Below are 18,593 nucleotides of genomic sequence, written 5' to 3' on the forward strand. Positions count from 1 at the left end.
AATATTTCCTCCAATTGTGTAGGTTGTTGTTTTACTTTCACTTCTGAGGCACAAAAGTTTAAATTTTTGATTAGGTTCCATTTATCTATTTTTTCTTTCCTTGCATGTGCTTTGGATGTAAAGTCTGAGAAACCATTGCCTAATATAAGATCCTGAAGACACTTCCCTACATTTTCTTCTAGGAGTTTGATAGTTCTAGCTCCTATGTTAAGGTCTTAGATCTAGTTTGAGTTGATTTTTGATTATGGTGTGAAGTGTAGAGGTCCCTCCTTTTTTTTTTTTTTTTTTGGCAAATGGAGATCCAGATTTTCCAGCACTATTTGTTGAAGAGACTTTTCTTTCCGAATTGAATGGTCTTTGCCCCCTTGCCAAAAATCAGTTGCTCATAAATGTGAGGGTTGATTTCTGAACTTTCAGTTTGGTTCCATTGGTCTATATATCTGTTCTTGTGCCAGTACCATGATGTTTTGATTACTGTGGCTTTGTAATAAGCTTTAAGATTGAGAAGTGTGTGTCTTCCAACATCATTCTTTTCCTAGATGCTGTGCTCTTCTGGGCTTCTTACCCTTCTACTTAAATTTAATGGTTGGCTTTTCCACTTCTGCAAAGAAGGATGTTGAAATTTTAATTGGGAGTGTACTGAATCTTAAATCGCTCTTGGTAGGATTGACATCTTAATGAGATTTAGTCGTCCAATCCCTGAATAGAATATCCTTATATTTCCTTACGTTTTCTTTGATTTTTATTAGCAATTTTTGTCATTTCCCTTGTTCGTATCTTTACATCCTCAGTAAGATTTATTCCTAGATATTTGATTCTTTTTGTTGCTATTGTGAATGGAATTTTTTCTTGATTTCTTCCAATTGTTCATTGCTTGTACATAAAAACACTGCAAATTTTTGGGTGTTGATCTTGTACCCCACCATTTTACTAAGTTTAGTAGCTCTGGGAGTTTTGTTTTGGATTTTTTCAGAATTTTCTATATGTAAAATCTACATTCCTTTCCAATATGGTTGCCTTTTATTGTTTTTTGTTGTTGTTACCTAATTGCTCTGGCAAAAACTTCCAGAATAGTATTGAATAAGTGGCGACAGTGGACATCCTTATCTCAGAGGGAAAGCTTTCCGTCTTTTGCCATTAAGTAGGATAATATCTGTGGGCTTTTCATATATGCCATTTATCCTGTTAAGGAAGTTTCTTCTGTTCCTTGTGTTCTAGGTGTTCTTATCAAATGCTTTTTCGGTCTCAGGGTGATCATTTGGCTTCTTCATTCTGTTGATATGGTTTATTAATTGATTTTTTTTTGGCGGGGGGAGTATCTGGTCTGGTAATCGAGCCTGGGTTTCCCGCATGAAAGGCGAGCATTCTAATCACTGAACTACCCGTGCACTCTTATTAATTGATTTTTTAATTGAACCAACCTTGCATACTAAGGATAAATCCCATTTGTTCATTGTGTATAATTCTTTTAATATGCTGTTGGATTCGGTTTGCTATTGTATGTTGAGGATTTTTGAATCTATATTCATAAGAGATTGCTCTGTAGTTTTTTTTTAATCATCATGGTATCTTTATTTGCCTTGGGTATAAGAGTGATGATGGCCTCAAAATGAATTAGGGAATATTCCCTCCTCTCCAGTTTTTTGGGAGAATTTGAGCAGAATTGGAGTTAAATCTTTTTGGAATGTTCAGTAGACTTCCCCTGTGAAGCCGTCTTGTCCGGGGATTTTTCTTTGGAAACATAGGTCATTCTTTTACTGATTCATTCTTTTACTAGTAGTTGGTTTGTTGAGATCTCCTATTTCTTCTTGATTCAGTGTAGAAGATTTGTGTGTTTCTAAAAATTTGTCCCTTTTATCTAGGTTATGTAGTATCCTCTTACAGTCCTTTTTATTTTAGTGGAATCAATAGTAATACCCCCCTTTTTCTTCTAAGTTTTGTTATTTTTATCTTCTCTCTTTTTTCCTTTGTCAGTCTAGCTTAAGATTTGTTGCTTTTATTGATCTTTACAAAATTCAACTTTTGGTTCTGTTAATTCTCTGTATTTTTTTGTTTGTTTTTGTTCTCTGCTTCATTTATCTCTGCTCTAATCTTTGTTATTTCCTTCCTTCTCACTTCTGGGTTTAGTTTGCTCTTCTTCTTCTAGTTCTTTCAAGTCTTGAGGTTAGGTCTTTGATTTGAAATCTTTCTTTTTTTTTAATATAAGCATTTGGAGTTATGAATTTCCTCTCAGCACAGCCTTTGCTGCATCCCATGAGTTTTGGTATGTTTTCATTTGTCTCAAACTGGTCCTAATTTTGCTTGTGATTTCCTCCTTAACCTTTTCATTGTTTGAGTTGTTGTTTAATTTCCACATATTTGTAAATTTTCCATTTCTCTTTCTGCTGTTGACTTGTAGCTTCATTCTCCTATGACTGGAGAACATGCATTGTTTGATTTCATTATTTTTTTAATTTATTGAGACTTTTTTTTTTTTTTTTTTTTTACTGATGATCTATCCTGAAGAATGACCTATGTTTCCAGAGGAAAAAATGCAATCTGCTGCTGTTGTGTGATGTACTTTATATGTGTTTTTTAGGTCTAGTTGGTTTAGTGTATCATTCAAATCCTGAACTTCCTTATTGATCTTCTGACTAGATGTTCTATCCATTATTGAGAGTAGTGTGTTAAAGTTTAAAGTCACTGCTGATAATAGGACTTGCTTCTGTCAGTGTGCTATTTGGCCTCTGTAAGTCTTATAGCTTTTTTGTCCCTTGCTTATGTTAATGCCTACTTTTATATTGCATTTTTCTGTGTTGTACTGTATCGAGTGCCTTCTCACTTCCATCCGGATACAATTTTCATCTGTTTTCCTTGTTGTTTCCATTGGGTTAAAATTTAACATCCTAACTATATAACAATCATATTTGTTTTGATACCAACTTCAATAGCATGCACATATACTTTTCCAATACCCTTCTGTCCCCTCTCCATTTTTCTGTACTTGTTATCACTTGTATCTTTTGTACATTGTATGTCTGAAAACCTAGATTTGTCATTACTTTGTATGCATTTACATTATAGAATCGTAATTTAACTGCTTCTTACTCCTGCTCTTCCCTGGATGCTGAACAGTTTTCTTCTAGCCTTTGGAATTTCAAAAAAGTTGTTTTAGTCAGTCTCTGCCTGTTCAGTAGTTGTTCTGGTGGGAGGACTGAGTCCTGGAGCTCCCAGCTCCTCCATCTTTACTGGAAGTGATCTGCAAGTACAGTTTTTAACTGCCTTTTCTCATTCACGTTCCTCTTAAGATCATTGTATTTATTTGTATGTATTTGTATTGCACACATATGGTGTTTTGGTCTTCCTTGAATATATTCTTCAGTGTAATCTCTAAGCTCCTTGCATATGGAGACAGTTGTATTTTGTGAGTACTTGATGGCTGGCTGTTCTATTAAGAATCTGTTTTTAATTTGGCTTAAGATAGAACTACTTGTTAAAAACGTAGAGAGGCCTTTGGAGGTAGAAGTAAAGATTTTTTTTTTGAATTATGAAGAAAGAAGACATCTGGATAAAATTCATGGGTTACTTTGTGATTTGCTCGTCTGACTGCATTAATTATTAGTTTCTGGTAATTGAATCATTTTCTCTTTCTCTTGCAGATTGAAGTGTTGCCATGCAGCAAGAAGCAGAGAGATGCAGAGTTAGAGCTAGAAGGCCTGACATGGCACTTTATGTACCCAAAGCTAGAAGAGGTGCAGTACTCCTCAAGCCAGGTGATGAAAAAATCTGTTGTCATTCTAACTCCATGATGAAAGAAGGACAAAAGGAAGGCGTTCTCTCCCCAAAGGAGATCTTTAGAGATAAACTTGAGACTCAAAGACTAAATATTAATCCTGATGGAAAGGAGCACAGTCGTAAGGAAAGAAAGAAATCCTCAACAAAATTTAAAAAAGACTCATGCCTTCAGGAAGAAAATAAAGATAGGACTAGGAAGGGAACCACAGAATCCAAAGAACTATTATCCCAAGGACATCAGCAAAGAGTCCCAAATCCTGAAATTATACCTAATGTACCTTTACAAAGTCATTTTGAAACAAAGAAGGTGGAGTGTTTGGAGCTTGAAACCACAGATGTAACAGAACATGAGAAGTTGCTTCTATCACATTCTTTTTCAGAAATTGGTGAGGCTCAAGTTCTGAACAAACCATTCCAAAATATGAATATCTGTGACTTTAATAGCCAGACACTAAGGGTGGAAACATTTGAAAATAAAGATTTGGAAAACAAAACTGAAACCGATTCCAAAGTTGTAGAAGTAGTATCCCAGGTTCCTGGAGGTTTTAGTTCTGTATTGAAACCTGAAAATATGATTACAGCAGTAAAATTAAGCTCTGATTCTGGATTTGTACTACAAGGGATGCAAACATCAAGTGGAATGTTGAAGCTCAGCAGTGGAGGCATCACTAGTATTTCTGTTCCTGGAAGTCCAGATGATGTCACTGATCAAACTTGCATAGACTTTGAAGCTGAGAATGTAGGTGATGTAGCCAACAGTACAGGTTTGATCTTGGATCAGAAAGGTATAGATTCCATTCCTGAGACTATGGATTACATCTCTCATGAAATGCCTACAGCCAGCAAATTAGAGAGTACAGATGCCATTTTTGATCCAACAGTGTGTAGACAGTATGAGAAGAATAACAGCATTGTTAATGAGTCATATGTAAAGTATGAACCTTCTGATATTGCTGTCCTTGCTCATGAAACATATACACATAATGGATCTAAGAGTGTAGACAGTATCACCAAGAAGGCATGTATGATGAACGTTGTAGATGTCATATCCAATCATGTAACTGTGGACAGTCCTTGTGTAGTTGCAGTTAGAAGAACTGATGAGGCCTGTAGCAACACAGGTAGTTTCTCAAAATATATAGGAATGAGTGCAGACACAGACCCTGTTCATGTAGCTATGAGTGAGAATGACACTGAAAATTTCAGCAACCTGACTGCTTGCTCAGATATTTGTGTTAAGAGTATTTCATCTGGTTTCACAGAGTCAACAGAAACATTTATAGAGTACTTGTCAGATTGTGATTCCTCCTTACCTATAAAGAAGACTGCTGGTAGTGATTATAACAATTTTTTGGACTCTGAACTCAGTATATTAAATGGGACAGAAGTACTTTCAGATACCACCTTGGGCAAAGATCTGGACTGTACTGGTGATATCATACAGGTATTGCATGAACTAAGAACATCTGAAGAGTTCAGTTCAAAAGAGGAAGATGACACAGAGAATATAGAATTTGGGATATCACTTTCTGATAAAGATTCAGTATCTATGGAAACATCCATGGAACGAAAAGCAGCTGAAACTTCTGATGTGGAGGGTAGTGCTGCTACTGAAGAGAGCTGGGAATCTATGTTTAATGATGATGGTGATTGCCTGGATCCACGTTTTCTTCAAGAGGTATGTTTGGATGAAATTGTTTAAGGCTTAGCAAATTTTTGGATTTTGGGTAGCTGGGTTTTGGCAGTAATCTTGTTAGACATTTGTACATATCCATGCATTTACATTCAGTTTCAAGGTTCCTGCAGTAAATTTATAGAAGTATAGACTGAGAAAAGAATATTTGATAGACCTTTTATAGAATTGAGCTATGTCTATAATAGCCAAGTCCTAAGAGATATTATATTACTGAATAGATTAAAGATAAATTAGATGGATTTTGACCATCTGTTGAGGAAATACAGAGGGAAACTTGGAAAGGATTTCTTTGTGTTGACTGTGTATATATATATATATGTATATGTGTTTGTGTGTGTGTATAGAATGGGCCCATTTTTGGGAAAGAGAATTGACTATTATTTTTCATATTTATTTTATTTTTCCAGTAGATGTTAGAATATTGCTAAACACTATAGAGAAAATGAGGTAAGAATGGAAGTTTAAATGAAAGGTGGTGTGATTGTTTTTAAGGAGTTTATATGCTGAGTTAAATTGAAGGATAATGATTATTTAGTATATATAGAAAATATAAGAGTATGGCCATTTTGGATTTTATAAATCCAAAATATTAGAGGAGCTTTAATAATTGTTTAATACAGTCTTTTAAAATAAGTTTAGATACTATGTCCAAGATTAAAATTTCTTAGTAAATGAAATACTCTTAAATTTATTACAAGTAAGACCCATTGGTACTTACTAGAAAAAATCATTACCTCTTTCATTCCTTATAGGAGATTCACTTAACTGTTGCCTGGAAGGAAAAAATTATTTCACTGTAAGATCCCTAATTTTAATTAGTGAAGAAATTGAAGCTCAGTGGTTCATCTTTAGGAAAGGCAGGATCAGGATTTCAGTTTAGTTCTGTCTTAATCTACAGTTTTTGTTCTTTTCACCAGACCGTGTTCTCATCTATAAAATAATGAGTTTCATTTATGGATTTCTAGGATCCTTTTTTTTTAAACATGGGCAGGCACCGGGAATCAAATCCGGGTCCTCTGGCAGGGCAGGCAAGCATTCTTGCCTGCTGAGCCACCATGGCCCGCCCTCTAGGATCCTTTTAAATACTAAGTGATGAGTCTTTTGCTTCTGAGAATTAAACCACAGGTGTATAAAAATGATTGCATGCACGTGAAGGACCACATAAGACTTCAGAGAGCAGCCCATTGGACAGAGCTGACCTTCCAATACCAGGCTATTCCACCTCATTCTTAGGAGGTGTTTGCACCAGTGTTTCCTTGTACCATCATTAGCATTTCCTACTGTCATGCCAGGAAACACTGTCACATTCTTTAAAAAGAAATAAAGAGCATAGGGTTTCTGTGAGTGGGCATTCATATATCCATTGAAACCGATTGCAAAATTTTATGTGTATGTGCATTTTTTCGTAATTTTTATCATATTCTGAAGGACAGTCATTCACAAAATATGGTCCCTGCATCAGCAATATGAATACCACGTGGGAACTTGTTAGAAATGCAAATTCTTCGGCCCAGCAGTCTATATAGTTGCAAGTTTTTCAGGTGATTCTGATACACATGAGTACCACTGCTAAAGATAGGGAAACTACAGATGGCTGTCAGCATATGTTAGGAAAGCACTGTTTAGCAAGGTGTGAGATCCAAATGAGGTTAAGAGATACTAACAATAGGGGAAGTTAGATGAATCTAGAGAAGTTACTAAGGATCAAGGCATTGGGAAAAGGCCTTAGTCTAAGAAAATACTCAGTGTTCCCAGGAATTGACAAAAGGTAAAGAGCACAGGAATGTATAGAAGGAGAAGTCCTTTTTCTCTTCTTCCTACAAAAGAAGGGCATGGCACAGAATCTTTTACACATGCAAGTGCTTAGTAAATATTTATTGAATGGATATAGGGCTTTCAAAACATCATTGCTGCTGCAACTGGGATTCTCTGTGGGAGTATGGAACTATGTCTTTGGTATTGGGAGGAGGGAGATTCAAGTACGCAATTTTGTTTTTCAGATCTTAACACTGTTCAGAATAGGTGCAAAAGAATTTAGGCAATCACTTGGTATTTTGAGGAGCATAATAATATAGTAAAGAAGAAGCTGGCGTGAAGTAAAGTTGGAAAGGACAAGAAAACAGAATTACAAGGAGTATGTTGTGTTCTAAGCTTAAGACATCAGAGCCTGGGTGTTGTGTTGAATGTCTTTGGAGGTATTTTGGAGGGAGTAGGGTCTGTGCTGAGAGATATGGACAGATGAGAGCAGGAAGGAGGGAGATGGATTGAGAATGCAGATATGGTAGTCTCCAAACTATGATTGTCTCTTGTGCTTTGTGTTTTTAGAAGATGTTATAATAATAATGTTATTAAAAGATGTCACAAATCCAAAAACATTAATAGCCCTCTAGTGACTGTTGCTCTCAATTTATTATTTATATTGCTCCGAACATATTAATTAAATGCCAAGCCAGAGTGCCTTCCTACCTTGGAAACTTTCCAAACTAAGATTTTTGGCAGTTTTCCTAGTTGGTTTGTTTCTTTGTTTTAGTGACTTGACATATGAAGATAAACTCTGCCTCTAATAGCCAGGAAGGTATGTGGTAGAGCAGGGTGTGGCAGCCATTAGTACATGAAGGAATTTCCTGCTGAACCTTTAAAACTACCTGAGGGGAGTTGAGAGCTTAGGTAGATAATTATTGAGCTCTTAGAACTACAACCCTTTAGGAGTCCCCAAGATTTCACACAAACTCCTACAGTTCTGATATACTTGGAAACATAAGGTAATAATTGATAAAGGAGAGCATGTTGGCTTGACAGCCCTCTGATTTTGGGGCAAAAATACAGGAATTATTGTGTAAAAAATACTTCCATAACCCCTGCTGCTTCCTGAACAGATCAAGAGACCTATTTGTAGGAGGGTTAGTGGAATGCCAGCAATGTAACATTGATGTTGATAGATACTGGTATCTGACCCCTTCATTGGCCATTTCTAGCCTTGATTTGAGTTTTTAAATAGGGGTTAAATACTAAGGTAGATCTGTACTGTATTTTAGGAATTTGAGGCCTTCCATTTGGAAAGTCATTTTGTTATAGAAGAGTACCCGCAATGTATAACCACAGATAAGGGAAGAAAAAGAACACCACTCATTCCCATCTATCTTCCTTCCCTACGTGTGCTACTTCATATTAACATGCTCTGTTTTCCTATAGTCTTTTGCAAAATTCTTTGTATTTTTAAGTGGAAAACACAGATATAGAAGGGAAAAAATAATTATCCAGTCACTTAAACATACATATGAAATTCAGTGAGAACAAAGGCCTTCATATCGTGTTGTGTAGAGGCACAGTTAACAGTTCGTACCCTATTACTTTTCAATTAAATAGAAAATATTGAACACTTGGTTTGAATATAAATAGCAAACAACTAGATATATGCTAGTTATTTTTATCATTTACTATGTTAACAGCATAGTAATGCCAGCTTTCTTCTCTCCTCTAAAGTTGCTTACATTTTAGTTGGAGGAACAAGATGTCAGTATGTGACTAGATAGTTGTATGACTATCGAAGAGTAGTTAATATAAAACAACCATTTTATAGATGTCCTGGGAGACTATATTTGTTTAATGAGTGCTACAGACAGTGGTTTCAAATGAGAATTAGATCACTGAAGGCTGAACTAATTGATAATGTTTCATGTAGATGAGGCCATATAGAAGTTAAAAAAAGATTATAATTCCTACCCCTACTATATTGTTCTGTGTTCCTAAATACCTGTCTTTGCGATTTTTGTAATCACACCTGTCTCTATTTTCATAGTTTCTTTTATTAGTTCCAGCATATTCTTATTGGATTTTTGCTTCATATTTTTATAAAAATGTTTGAATTAACATGTTATGGACTGCCTAAATGGAGATTTATAGGCTTACCTTCCAGCTGGTGTATATTTAAGGCATTCACTAAAGATATCCAATGAATAATCTGATTGAATTATATACTCTGTTTATTGTCCAGTCCATTAGTGGATGGTAAATAATTAGATCTCTGGTTCATCCAGAAAGGAGAAACAGTAAGTAGATTACGAAGATTAACTTTACTCATAGTTTTTTTGCTTTCTTTTTAACCGAGTGACTCCTGAAACTAAGAATCTCCTCCCTTCTGAGCTCTGTTAGATTTGTTGCTTATTGTTTTTTTATTCAAGCCAGTAGCATTTTAATTTTTTGCTGCCTTTTCAACTAAAGAAAGGTAAATGGTTCTGGGCCTATATTGTTGGTACAAGGGAAGCTTTCATTTAAGAATTCTTGTCTGAAACTTAAAATATTTCTAATGCGCTTTGTTCTGTCCCTGGCAGTGCTTTTGTTTTATTAAGCTTCATGAGATGTGATATGTGGGTTTAGGACAGATTGGTATGGGGATAGTGTTATGACTTGTAATGTTCATTCCATTTTTTTTTTATTAATTAAAAAAAATTAACTAACAAAACATTTAGAAATCATGTTCATTCCATTTTGTTATTCCCTGTTTAGTAACAGTAGCAAGGAGTGGAAAGGTTGACAAAGAACCAGAGTTCACTAGTTCTTTCCAGAGGAAAAAAAAGACTATATCTCCAAACTGAAGATTAATTTGAGTTTAAAAAGCTTGGTTAAAGATGCAGACATACCTTTGGAAGAATTAAATCTCATATACACTTTGATTTGAATTAATTTAATTTGTATAAAAAAATACCTGAAAGCATGGTAGATACTTTGCTTCTGGGATTTGGGAAGGAGGGAAAGAGTGACCCAACCATAGATAGCCAGCAATCTAAATGTAGGTAAATTCAAATTTGTTTTTTGTTGTGAAAAATTTAGATAGGGTTGGGGTATCTGGGAGATACAGGTTTGCAGTTAGGTCTCAATTTTGGACGGAGGGAATTAAGTGCTAATCAGCAAACTTAATACAGAAGATCATTTGCATAGATTGCCAAAGACTGAGATTGTTAAAGGAAAGCCAAAGAGATGCCCAGACCTAATGGATAACGGGCTTAAAGTACCAAGACTAAATTTCTGATCCTTCAGATGATGGATCATACTTTTATAAAGCCAACCTGGGTCAAGATTGACTCACTTCTTTAGCCAATGTGCAGTTTGAAGGCTAGAAGTTTCTGTCTGTTTCTTGTTGCTAAGAGGGAAAGATAGACAAGGGCTTATAGTCTTTAAAGTAGAAAACAAGGAAAACTTTTGGAAATAGGGAACAGATTTGGGTGTGATGGAGGATTTTAGGTAGCTAAAGAAAACATAAGGAAAAAGCAAGTCAGGGACTAGAGAAATCAAGCAAAAAATAGAATAGCAATAAATCCCAGTTTGTGTGCTTGGCAATTTTTTTTTAGATCTCATGAATAGCCATTGTCACTGATTACCATAGCTGTACATGAGATAAGCTGTTGGTACTAATTTGGGAAGATTCAAACTTCTGGCATCTCCTTGCTTGACTTGGTTTTTTACTATTCCAGGCTAGTTTAGTCCTTTTCTACTGCAATGGTATCTCTCTATCTAGTTCTTTCAGTCATGCTGGAAAGAAGAAGATACATAGATATGTCTCCCTGTCTTTCTTTCTTCCTCTTCCTGTAAATTTAATATATTGCCATGATTTTACTATTCAGGGAATCTTTACAGCATTTCTCAGAATGTCAAAGTCTACCATATTAATCTTTCTATGCTGTGTGAATAAGATCAGGTCCATGCCAGTTCAGGAGATTCACTTGGTCCCTTCTGATGTCAGTGTGACTGCCTTTGTCTCTGGTAACTGTTTTTTTTTATTTAGTGTCTGTTTTATTTGTGCTACTAGTATAGCCACCCCAACTATTTTTTGGTTACTACTTGCATGGTATATATTTTTTCTATCCATAGTATCTGTTTCTTTTCAACCTACTTGAATTTTTGAATTTAAGATGTCTTGCAGCCAACATGTAGTTGGTTCATACTTTTTGGTTCATTCTACCAATCTCTGCTTTTGACTGAAGAATTTAATCCATTTATATTTTATTTATTTATTTATTAAACATAACAACATACAAACACGAACATTCTTACCATATGATCTTTCCATTCTTGATATATTATCAATAACTCACAATATCATCACATAGTTGTATATTCATCATCATGATCATTTCTTAGAATATTTGCATCAATTCAGAAAAAGAAATAAAAAGGAAACAGAAAAAGATTCATACATACCATACCAAATACCCCCCCTTTCATTGATCACCGGTATTTCAATCTACTGAATTTATTTTAACATTCGTTCCCCGTATTATTTATTTAATTTTAATCCATATGTTTTACTTGTCTGTCAGTAAGGTAGATAAAAGGAGCATCAGACAGAAGGTTTTCATAATCACACAGTCACACTGCGAAAGCTATATCATTATACAATCATCTTCAAGAAATGTGGCTAGTGGAACACAGCTCTACATTTTCAGGCAGTTCCCTCCAGCCTCTCCATTATACCTTAACTAAAAAGGTGATATCTATATAATGTATAAGAATAACTTCCAGGATAACGTCTCGATGCTGTTTGGAATCTCTCAGCCATTGGCACTTAATTTTGCCTCACTTTGCTCTTCCTTCTTTTGGTCGAGAAGGTTTTCTCAATCCTTTGATGCTGAGTTCCAGTTTATGCTAGGATTTCTGTGCCATGTTGCCAGGAAGGCCCACACCCCTGGGAATCATGTCCCACAATAGAGAGGGGGGGAGAAGCAAAAAAGGAAGTTTGCTTCTCATGTTGGCTGAGAGAGAGAGGCCACATCTGAGCAACAAAGAGGTTCTCTTGGAGGTGACTCTTAGGCCTAATTTTAAGTAGGCTTAGCCTAGCCTTCGCAGGGTTAAGCTTCATATGTACAAACCCCAGGATTGGGGGCCCAGCCTGTTGCTTTGGTTGCCTCCACTGCTTGTGAGAATATCAAGAATTCTCCACTTGAGGAAGTTGAATTTTCCCCCTTTCTCACCATTCCCACAAGGGGACTTTTCAAATACATTTTTATTCACTGTTCAAATCACTCTGGGATTTATTAGGGCATCACTCTGGACAATCCTATGAAATCTCATGCCCTAGTCAAGGTTCACTGTAATATGGTGTTCAATTAAGCTGTCCACATAAGTTATATTAGGAAATGCACTTGTCAGAATACAAATTTTGTACCAAATTAACATTTTTTGTTTTAGAATCACACAAAAGTTAAAGTTTTAAAATATTAATTACCATCTGTTCTCAACACCCTGCGGTAATGACATTCCTTTGTTCTTCCTCATGCAAAAACATTTTTAAATTTGTGCATTTAGTCACTGTCATTATACACTAGGCATTCCTATAGTAAACTATCTCAGTTTTTATTGTCTATCTTTCCTTCTGATTTCATTTGTGCCCCCAGGCCTCCTCCCTCTATCATTCTCACATTCAGCTTTATTCAGTGTTGTGAATTTTTATAATCAGTCTTGTTGCACAATCTGTATCCCTTTGGCTCCAGTTACCCAGTATCTACCTTATTTCTATCTCGTGATGATCTCTGTTCCCAACTGAAATTCTCCAAGTTCATTCACTAATGTCAGTTCGTATCAGTGAGACCATACAGTATTTGTCCTTTTGTTTCTGACTAATCTCACTCAGCATGATGTCCTTAAGGTCCATCCATGTTCTTACATACTTCATAACTTTATTCTGTCTTACAGCTGCATAGTATTCCATTGTACGTACATACCACAGCTTGTTTAGCCACTCATGTTGATGGACATTTGGGCTTGTTTTCATTTCTTGGCAATTGTAAATAATGCTGCTATAAACATTGGTGTGCAAATATCTATTTGTGTCCTTGCCCTCATGTCCTCTGAGTAGATACCTAGTAATGGTAATGCCAGGTCATATGGCAGTCCTATACTTAGCTTCCTAAGGAACTGCTGAACTGCCTTCCACTGCCTTCGTTGTACCATTTGACATTCCCAGCAAAAGTGGATGTGTGCCTTTTTCTCCAGGTACTCTCTAGCACTTGTTGTTTTCTGTTTTAATGATAATGGCCATTCTGGTGGGTGTGAGATGATATCTCATTGTGGTTTTGATTTGCATTTCCCTAATAGCATTGAAGTTGAGCATTTTTTCATGTGCCTTTTGATCATTTGTGTTTCCTCTTCGGAGCAGTGTCTGTTCATGTCTTTTTGTCCATTTTGTAATTGGGTTGTCTGTCTTTTTGTTGTTTAATGGAACAATCTTTTTCTATATTCTGGATACCAGATCTTTATCTGATATATCATTTCCAAATATTGTCTCCTATTGTGTAGACTGTCTTTTTACTTTCTTTGATGCACAAAAGTGTTTAATTTTGAGGAGTTCCCATTTATTTCTTTCTTCAGTGCTTGTTTTTTGGGTGTAACATCTAGGAAACTCCCTCCTACATAAGATTTATAAGATATTTCCCTACATTTTCTTCTGAAAGTTTTATGGTCTTAGATCTAATGTTTAGGTCTTTGATCCATTTTGGGTTACTTCTTGTATAGGGAGTGAGATATGGATCCTCTTTCATCTTTTGCATGTGGATATCCAGTTCTGTAGCCACCATTTATTGAAGAGACTGTTCTGTTGCAGGTGAACTGGCTTGAACACTCATCAAAGATGACCACTTGGCTTGACCACTTATCAAAGATCAGTTGTCGATACATGAGAGGGTCTATATCTGAACACTCTGTTCAATTCCATAGGTTAGTATATCAGTTTTTATGCCAGTACCATGCTGTTTTGACTACTGTAGCTTCGTAATACACCTTAAGGTCAGGTAGCATGAGACCTCCGACTTCATTTTTCTTTCTCAGGGTATTTTTAGCTATTGGGGGCACCCTGCCTTTCTAGATAAATTTGGTTATTGGTTTTTTCTATTTTTGAAAAGTATTTTTGGGATTTTAATTGGTATTGCATTGAATCTATAAATCAGTTTAGGTAGAATTGACATCTTAACTATTTTTTGTCTTCCAGTCCATGAACACGGTATGCCCTTCCATTTATTTCGGTCTTCTGTGATTTCTTTTAGCAATTTCTTGTAGTTTTCTTTGTATAGGTCTTTTGTATCTTTAGTTTAATTTGTTCCTAAATATTTGATTCTTTCGGTTGCAATTGTAAATGGATTTTTTCTTGATTTTGCCCTCAGATTGTTCATTAATAGTTGTATAGAAAGACTACAGATTTTTGAGTGTTGCTCTTGTAACCTGCCACTTTGCTGCACTTATTTATTAGGTCTAGTAATTTTGCTGTGGATTTTTTTTTTTGGTTTCAGCATATAGGATCGTATCATCTGTAAACAGAGTTTTACCTCTTCCTTTCTAATTTTGATGCCTTGCATTTCTTTTTCTTGTCTAATTGCTCTGGCTGCAACATCCAACACAGTGTTGAGTAACAATGGTGATAGTGGACATCCTTGTTTTGTTCCTGATCTTAGGGGGATAGTTTTCAGTTTTTCCCCATTGAGGATGATGTTAGCTATGGGTTTTTCATATATTCCCTTTATCATGGTTAAGGAAGTTCCCTTCTATTCCTATCCTTTGAAGTGTTTTCAGCAAGAAAGGATGTTGAACTTTAACAAATGCCATTTCTGCTTCAATCATCATGATCATGTGTTTTTTCTGCTTTGATTTGTTGATATGGTCTGTTTCATTATAATTGATTTTCTTATGTTGAACTATCCTTGCATACCTGGGATGAATCCTACTTGGTCATGGTGTATAATTCTTTTAATGTGCTGCTGGATTCGATTTACAAGTATTTTGTTGAGGATTTTTGCATCTATTTCATTAGATCTGTAATTTTAAGTCTTTCATAAGAGTTTGGAAATTTTCAGTGATAATTTCGTCCATTAGTTTTTCTCCTCCTTTTCCCTTCTCTTCTCCTTCTGGGACACCCACAATACTATATTCGTGTGCTTCATATTATCATTCAATTTCCTGAGTCCCTGCTCATATTTTTCCATTTTTTTCCCTATAGTTTCTGTTTCTTGTCAGATTTCAGATGTTCTGTCCTCCAGTTCATTCCTATCCTCTGCCTCTCGAAATCTACCATTGTAGGTTTCCATTGTTTTTCTCATTTCTTCTACTGTGCCTTTCATTCCCATAAGTTCTGTGATTTGTTTTTTCAGACTTTCCATTTCTTTTTGTTCATTCCTTGCCTTCTTCATATCCTCTCTCAATTCATTGATTTTGTTTTTGATGAGGTTTTCTATGTCTGTTCATATATTCTGAATTAATTGTTTCAGCTCCTGTATCTCATTTGAATTGTTGGTTTGTTCCTTTGACTGGGCCATAGCTTCAATTTTCTTGGTGTGATTTGTTATTTTTTGCTGGCATCTAGACATTTAATTACCTTAATTAGTTTATTCTGGAGATTGTTTTCACTTCTTTTACCTAGGGTTTTCTTGCTGGGTGAATTTGTTGTCTCTCTGTTCTTTAACATTCAGCTTTCAGCTCTATCTGGACCTCTAGCTTAGGTTTGTTTAACAGAAGAGAATTTTTCAGTTCTTGCTTTCTTGTTTCTTGCCCTGCTTGTATGGTGCCTCCCCCCCACCCCCACCCCTTAGGAGGGTCTATATAGGTATTATAGACCCCAGCTGGGTTTTCCCAGACCAAACTGGCCTCCTGTCGGGGGAAGGAGTCACTTGCGTTGGTCTTCCCTGAGGGTGAGACCCAGCAGGTTGAAAGACTTTCCTGTGAAGTCTCTGGACTCTGTTTTTCTTATCCTGCCCAGTATGTGGCACTTGTCTGCCTGCAGGTCCCACCTGCTTAAGATGATGTGGTACCTTTAACTTTGGCAGACTCTCCTTGGTGTGGGCGTGGTGGAGACAGAGGAGAAGTTTTAGGCTGGTTTTAACAACTTCAAATTACCAAGCTCTGGTCTGAATTCCTTGAGGGAGGGATTCCATCTGAGTTGGGCTTCACCCGTCCCCTGGGGAAGGCACAGGCTTCCCTGGGGAAGCCAAGAGCTTGTTTCTGCCTGTGCCTGGGGCAGTTGCAGCCTGAGAAGTCCTCCCGCTGTATCCAAAGGCAGTCAAGCCTTTGTAGAAACACAGCCACAAAAACCTCAGTTTGCTTTCTTTTTATCTTTTTCCGTTAGCCCAGTGAGGACCTCCGCTTTGACCAGGTTCACCTGAGCTGGGGGCCTATTTTTAGTAATCAGAATTTGTTAATTAATGTCACAATTGGTGTTTGGTTGGGCTCAGCCCCTGCTGCTGTTAAAGTCTCTTTCCTTTCCCCTCTGGGAAGCAGCCTGTGGGGGAGGGGCATGCGCCTTGGGGAACTCATGGTTCTGGGGAGGCTCACAGCCAGTCCACCTGTTCCAGACTGGGGTACGCTGTGTGTCCGGTCACTGCTGTGGCTCCAGGAACTGTTCTGTACTGTTTCTGGCTATTTAGTAGTTGTTCTGGAGGACGAACTAAAACGTGGACATTGCTAAGCCGCCATCTTGGCCCCCTACCTATATTCATTAGAGAGACTGGTGGGTAATTTTCTTTTTTTGTAGTATCTTTGTCTGGCTTTGGAATGAGGGGGATGTTGGCTTCAGAGAGTGAGTTAGTGAGCCTTCCCTCCTCTTCAAGTTTTTTGAAGAGTTTGAGCAGGATTGGTACTAATACTTTCTTGAATACTTGGTAGAATTCACATGTGAAGCACACTGGTCCTGGACTTTTCTTTTTGGGGAGCTTCTTAATGACTCATTCAGTTTCTTTACTTGTGATTGGTTTGTTGAGGTTGACTGTTTCTTCTTGAGTCAATGCTGGTTGTTCATGCATTTCTAGGAAGTTGTCCATTTCATCTACATTGTCAGTTTATTAGCATAAAGTTGTTCATAGTATCCTCTCATTACTTCCTTTATTTCTGCAGGCTCTGGTTATGTCTCCTTTTCCATTTCTGATTTTATTTATTTGCATCCTCTCTCTTCTTCTTTTTGTCAACCTCGCCAAGGGTCCATCAATCTTATTGATTTTCTCATAGAACCAACGTCTGGTTTTGTTGATTTTCTCGATTGTTTTCATGTTCTCAATTTCATTTAATTCTGCTCTGATCTTTGTTATTTCTTTCCTTTTTCTTGCTTTGGGGTTAGTTTGCTGTTCTTTCTCTAGCTCTTCCAAGTGGACAGTTAATTCCTCAATTTTTGCTCTTTCTTCTTTTTTGATTATAGGCATTGAGGGCAGTAAATTTCCCTCTTAGCACTGCCTTTGCTGCGTCCCATAGATTTTGATATGTTGTGTTTTCATTTTCATTTGCCTTGAGATATTTACTGATTTCTCTTGTAATTTTTTCCACGACCACTGATTGGTTAAGAGTGTGCTGTTGAGCCTCCACATATTTGTGAATTTTCTGGCCCTCAGCCTATTATTGATTTCCAACTTCCTTCCTCTATGATCTGAGAAAGTGTTTTATATGATTTCAATCTTTTTAATTTATTGAGACTTGCTTTCTGACCCAGCATATGGTCTATCCTTGAGAATGATCCATGAGCACTTGGGTAAAAGGTGTATCTGCTGTTGTGGGGTGTAATGTTCTATAAATGTCAGTTAAGTCTAGCTCATTTATTGTATTATTCAAATTCTCTGTTTCATTATCGATCCTCTGTCTAGATGTTCTGTCCATTGATGAACTCAGGGAATTAAAGTCTCCAGCTGTTATGGTAGATGGTAGATGTTTCTATTTCTCTTTTCAGTGTTTGCTTCAAGTATTTTGGAGCATTCTGGCTTGGTGCATAAATATTTATGATTGTTATGTCTTCTTGTTGAATTGTTCCTTTTATTAATATATAGTGTCCTTCTTTTTCTCTTTTAACTGTTTTACATTTGAAGTCTAATTTGTTGGATATTAGTGTTCTAGTTTGCTAGCTGCCAGAATGCAATATACCAGAAACAGAATGGCTTTTAAAAGGGGAAATTTAATAAGTTGCTAGTTCACAGTTCTAAGGCCGAGAAAATGTCCCAGTTAAAACAAGTCTATAGAAATGGCCAATCTAAGGCATGCATGGGAAGATACCTTAGTTCAAGAAGGCTGTACAGGGTTTCTCTCTCAAGTGGAAAGGCACATGGTAAACACAGTCAGGGTTCCTCTCTCATCTGGAAGGGCATGTGGTGAACACGGCATCATCTGC

At 36.5% G+C, this 18,593-nt stretch overlaps 1 protein-coding gene across 3 annotated transcripts in view; it reads left to right on the forward strand.

Annotated features, from left to right (window-relative positions):
• Positions 1 to 18,593, forward strand: part of R3HCC1L (R3H domain and coiled-coil containing 1 like) — a 300,427-nt gene that overhangs the window by 83,254 nt on the left and 198,580 nt on the right. For all 3 annotated transcript variants that reach the window (XM_077125695.1, XM_077125693.1, XM_077125694.1), the window contains exon 3: positions 3,639 to 5,452. In XM_077125695.1, the coding sequence (XP_076981810.1) occupies positions 3,653 to 5,452 (1,800 nt within the window). In that variant the 5' untranslated portion in view covers positions 3,639 to 3,652. The remainder of the gene's footprint in view (positions 1 to 3,638; positions 5,453 to 18,593) is intronic.

Source organism: Tamandua tetradactyla, chromosome 13, assembly GCF_023851605.1.
Source record: "Tamandua tetradactyla isolate mTamTet1 chromosome 13, mTamTet1.pri, whole genome shotgun sequence".
Classification (NCBI taxonomy): domain Eukaryota; kingdom Metazoa; phylum Chordata; class Mammalia; order Pilosa; family Myrmecophagidae; genus Tamandua; species Tamandua tetradactyla.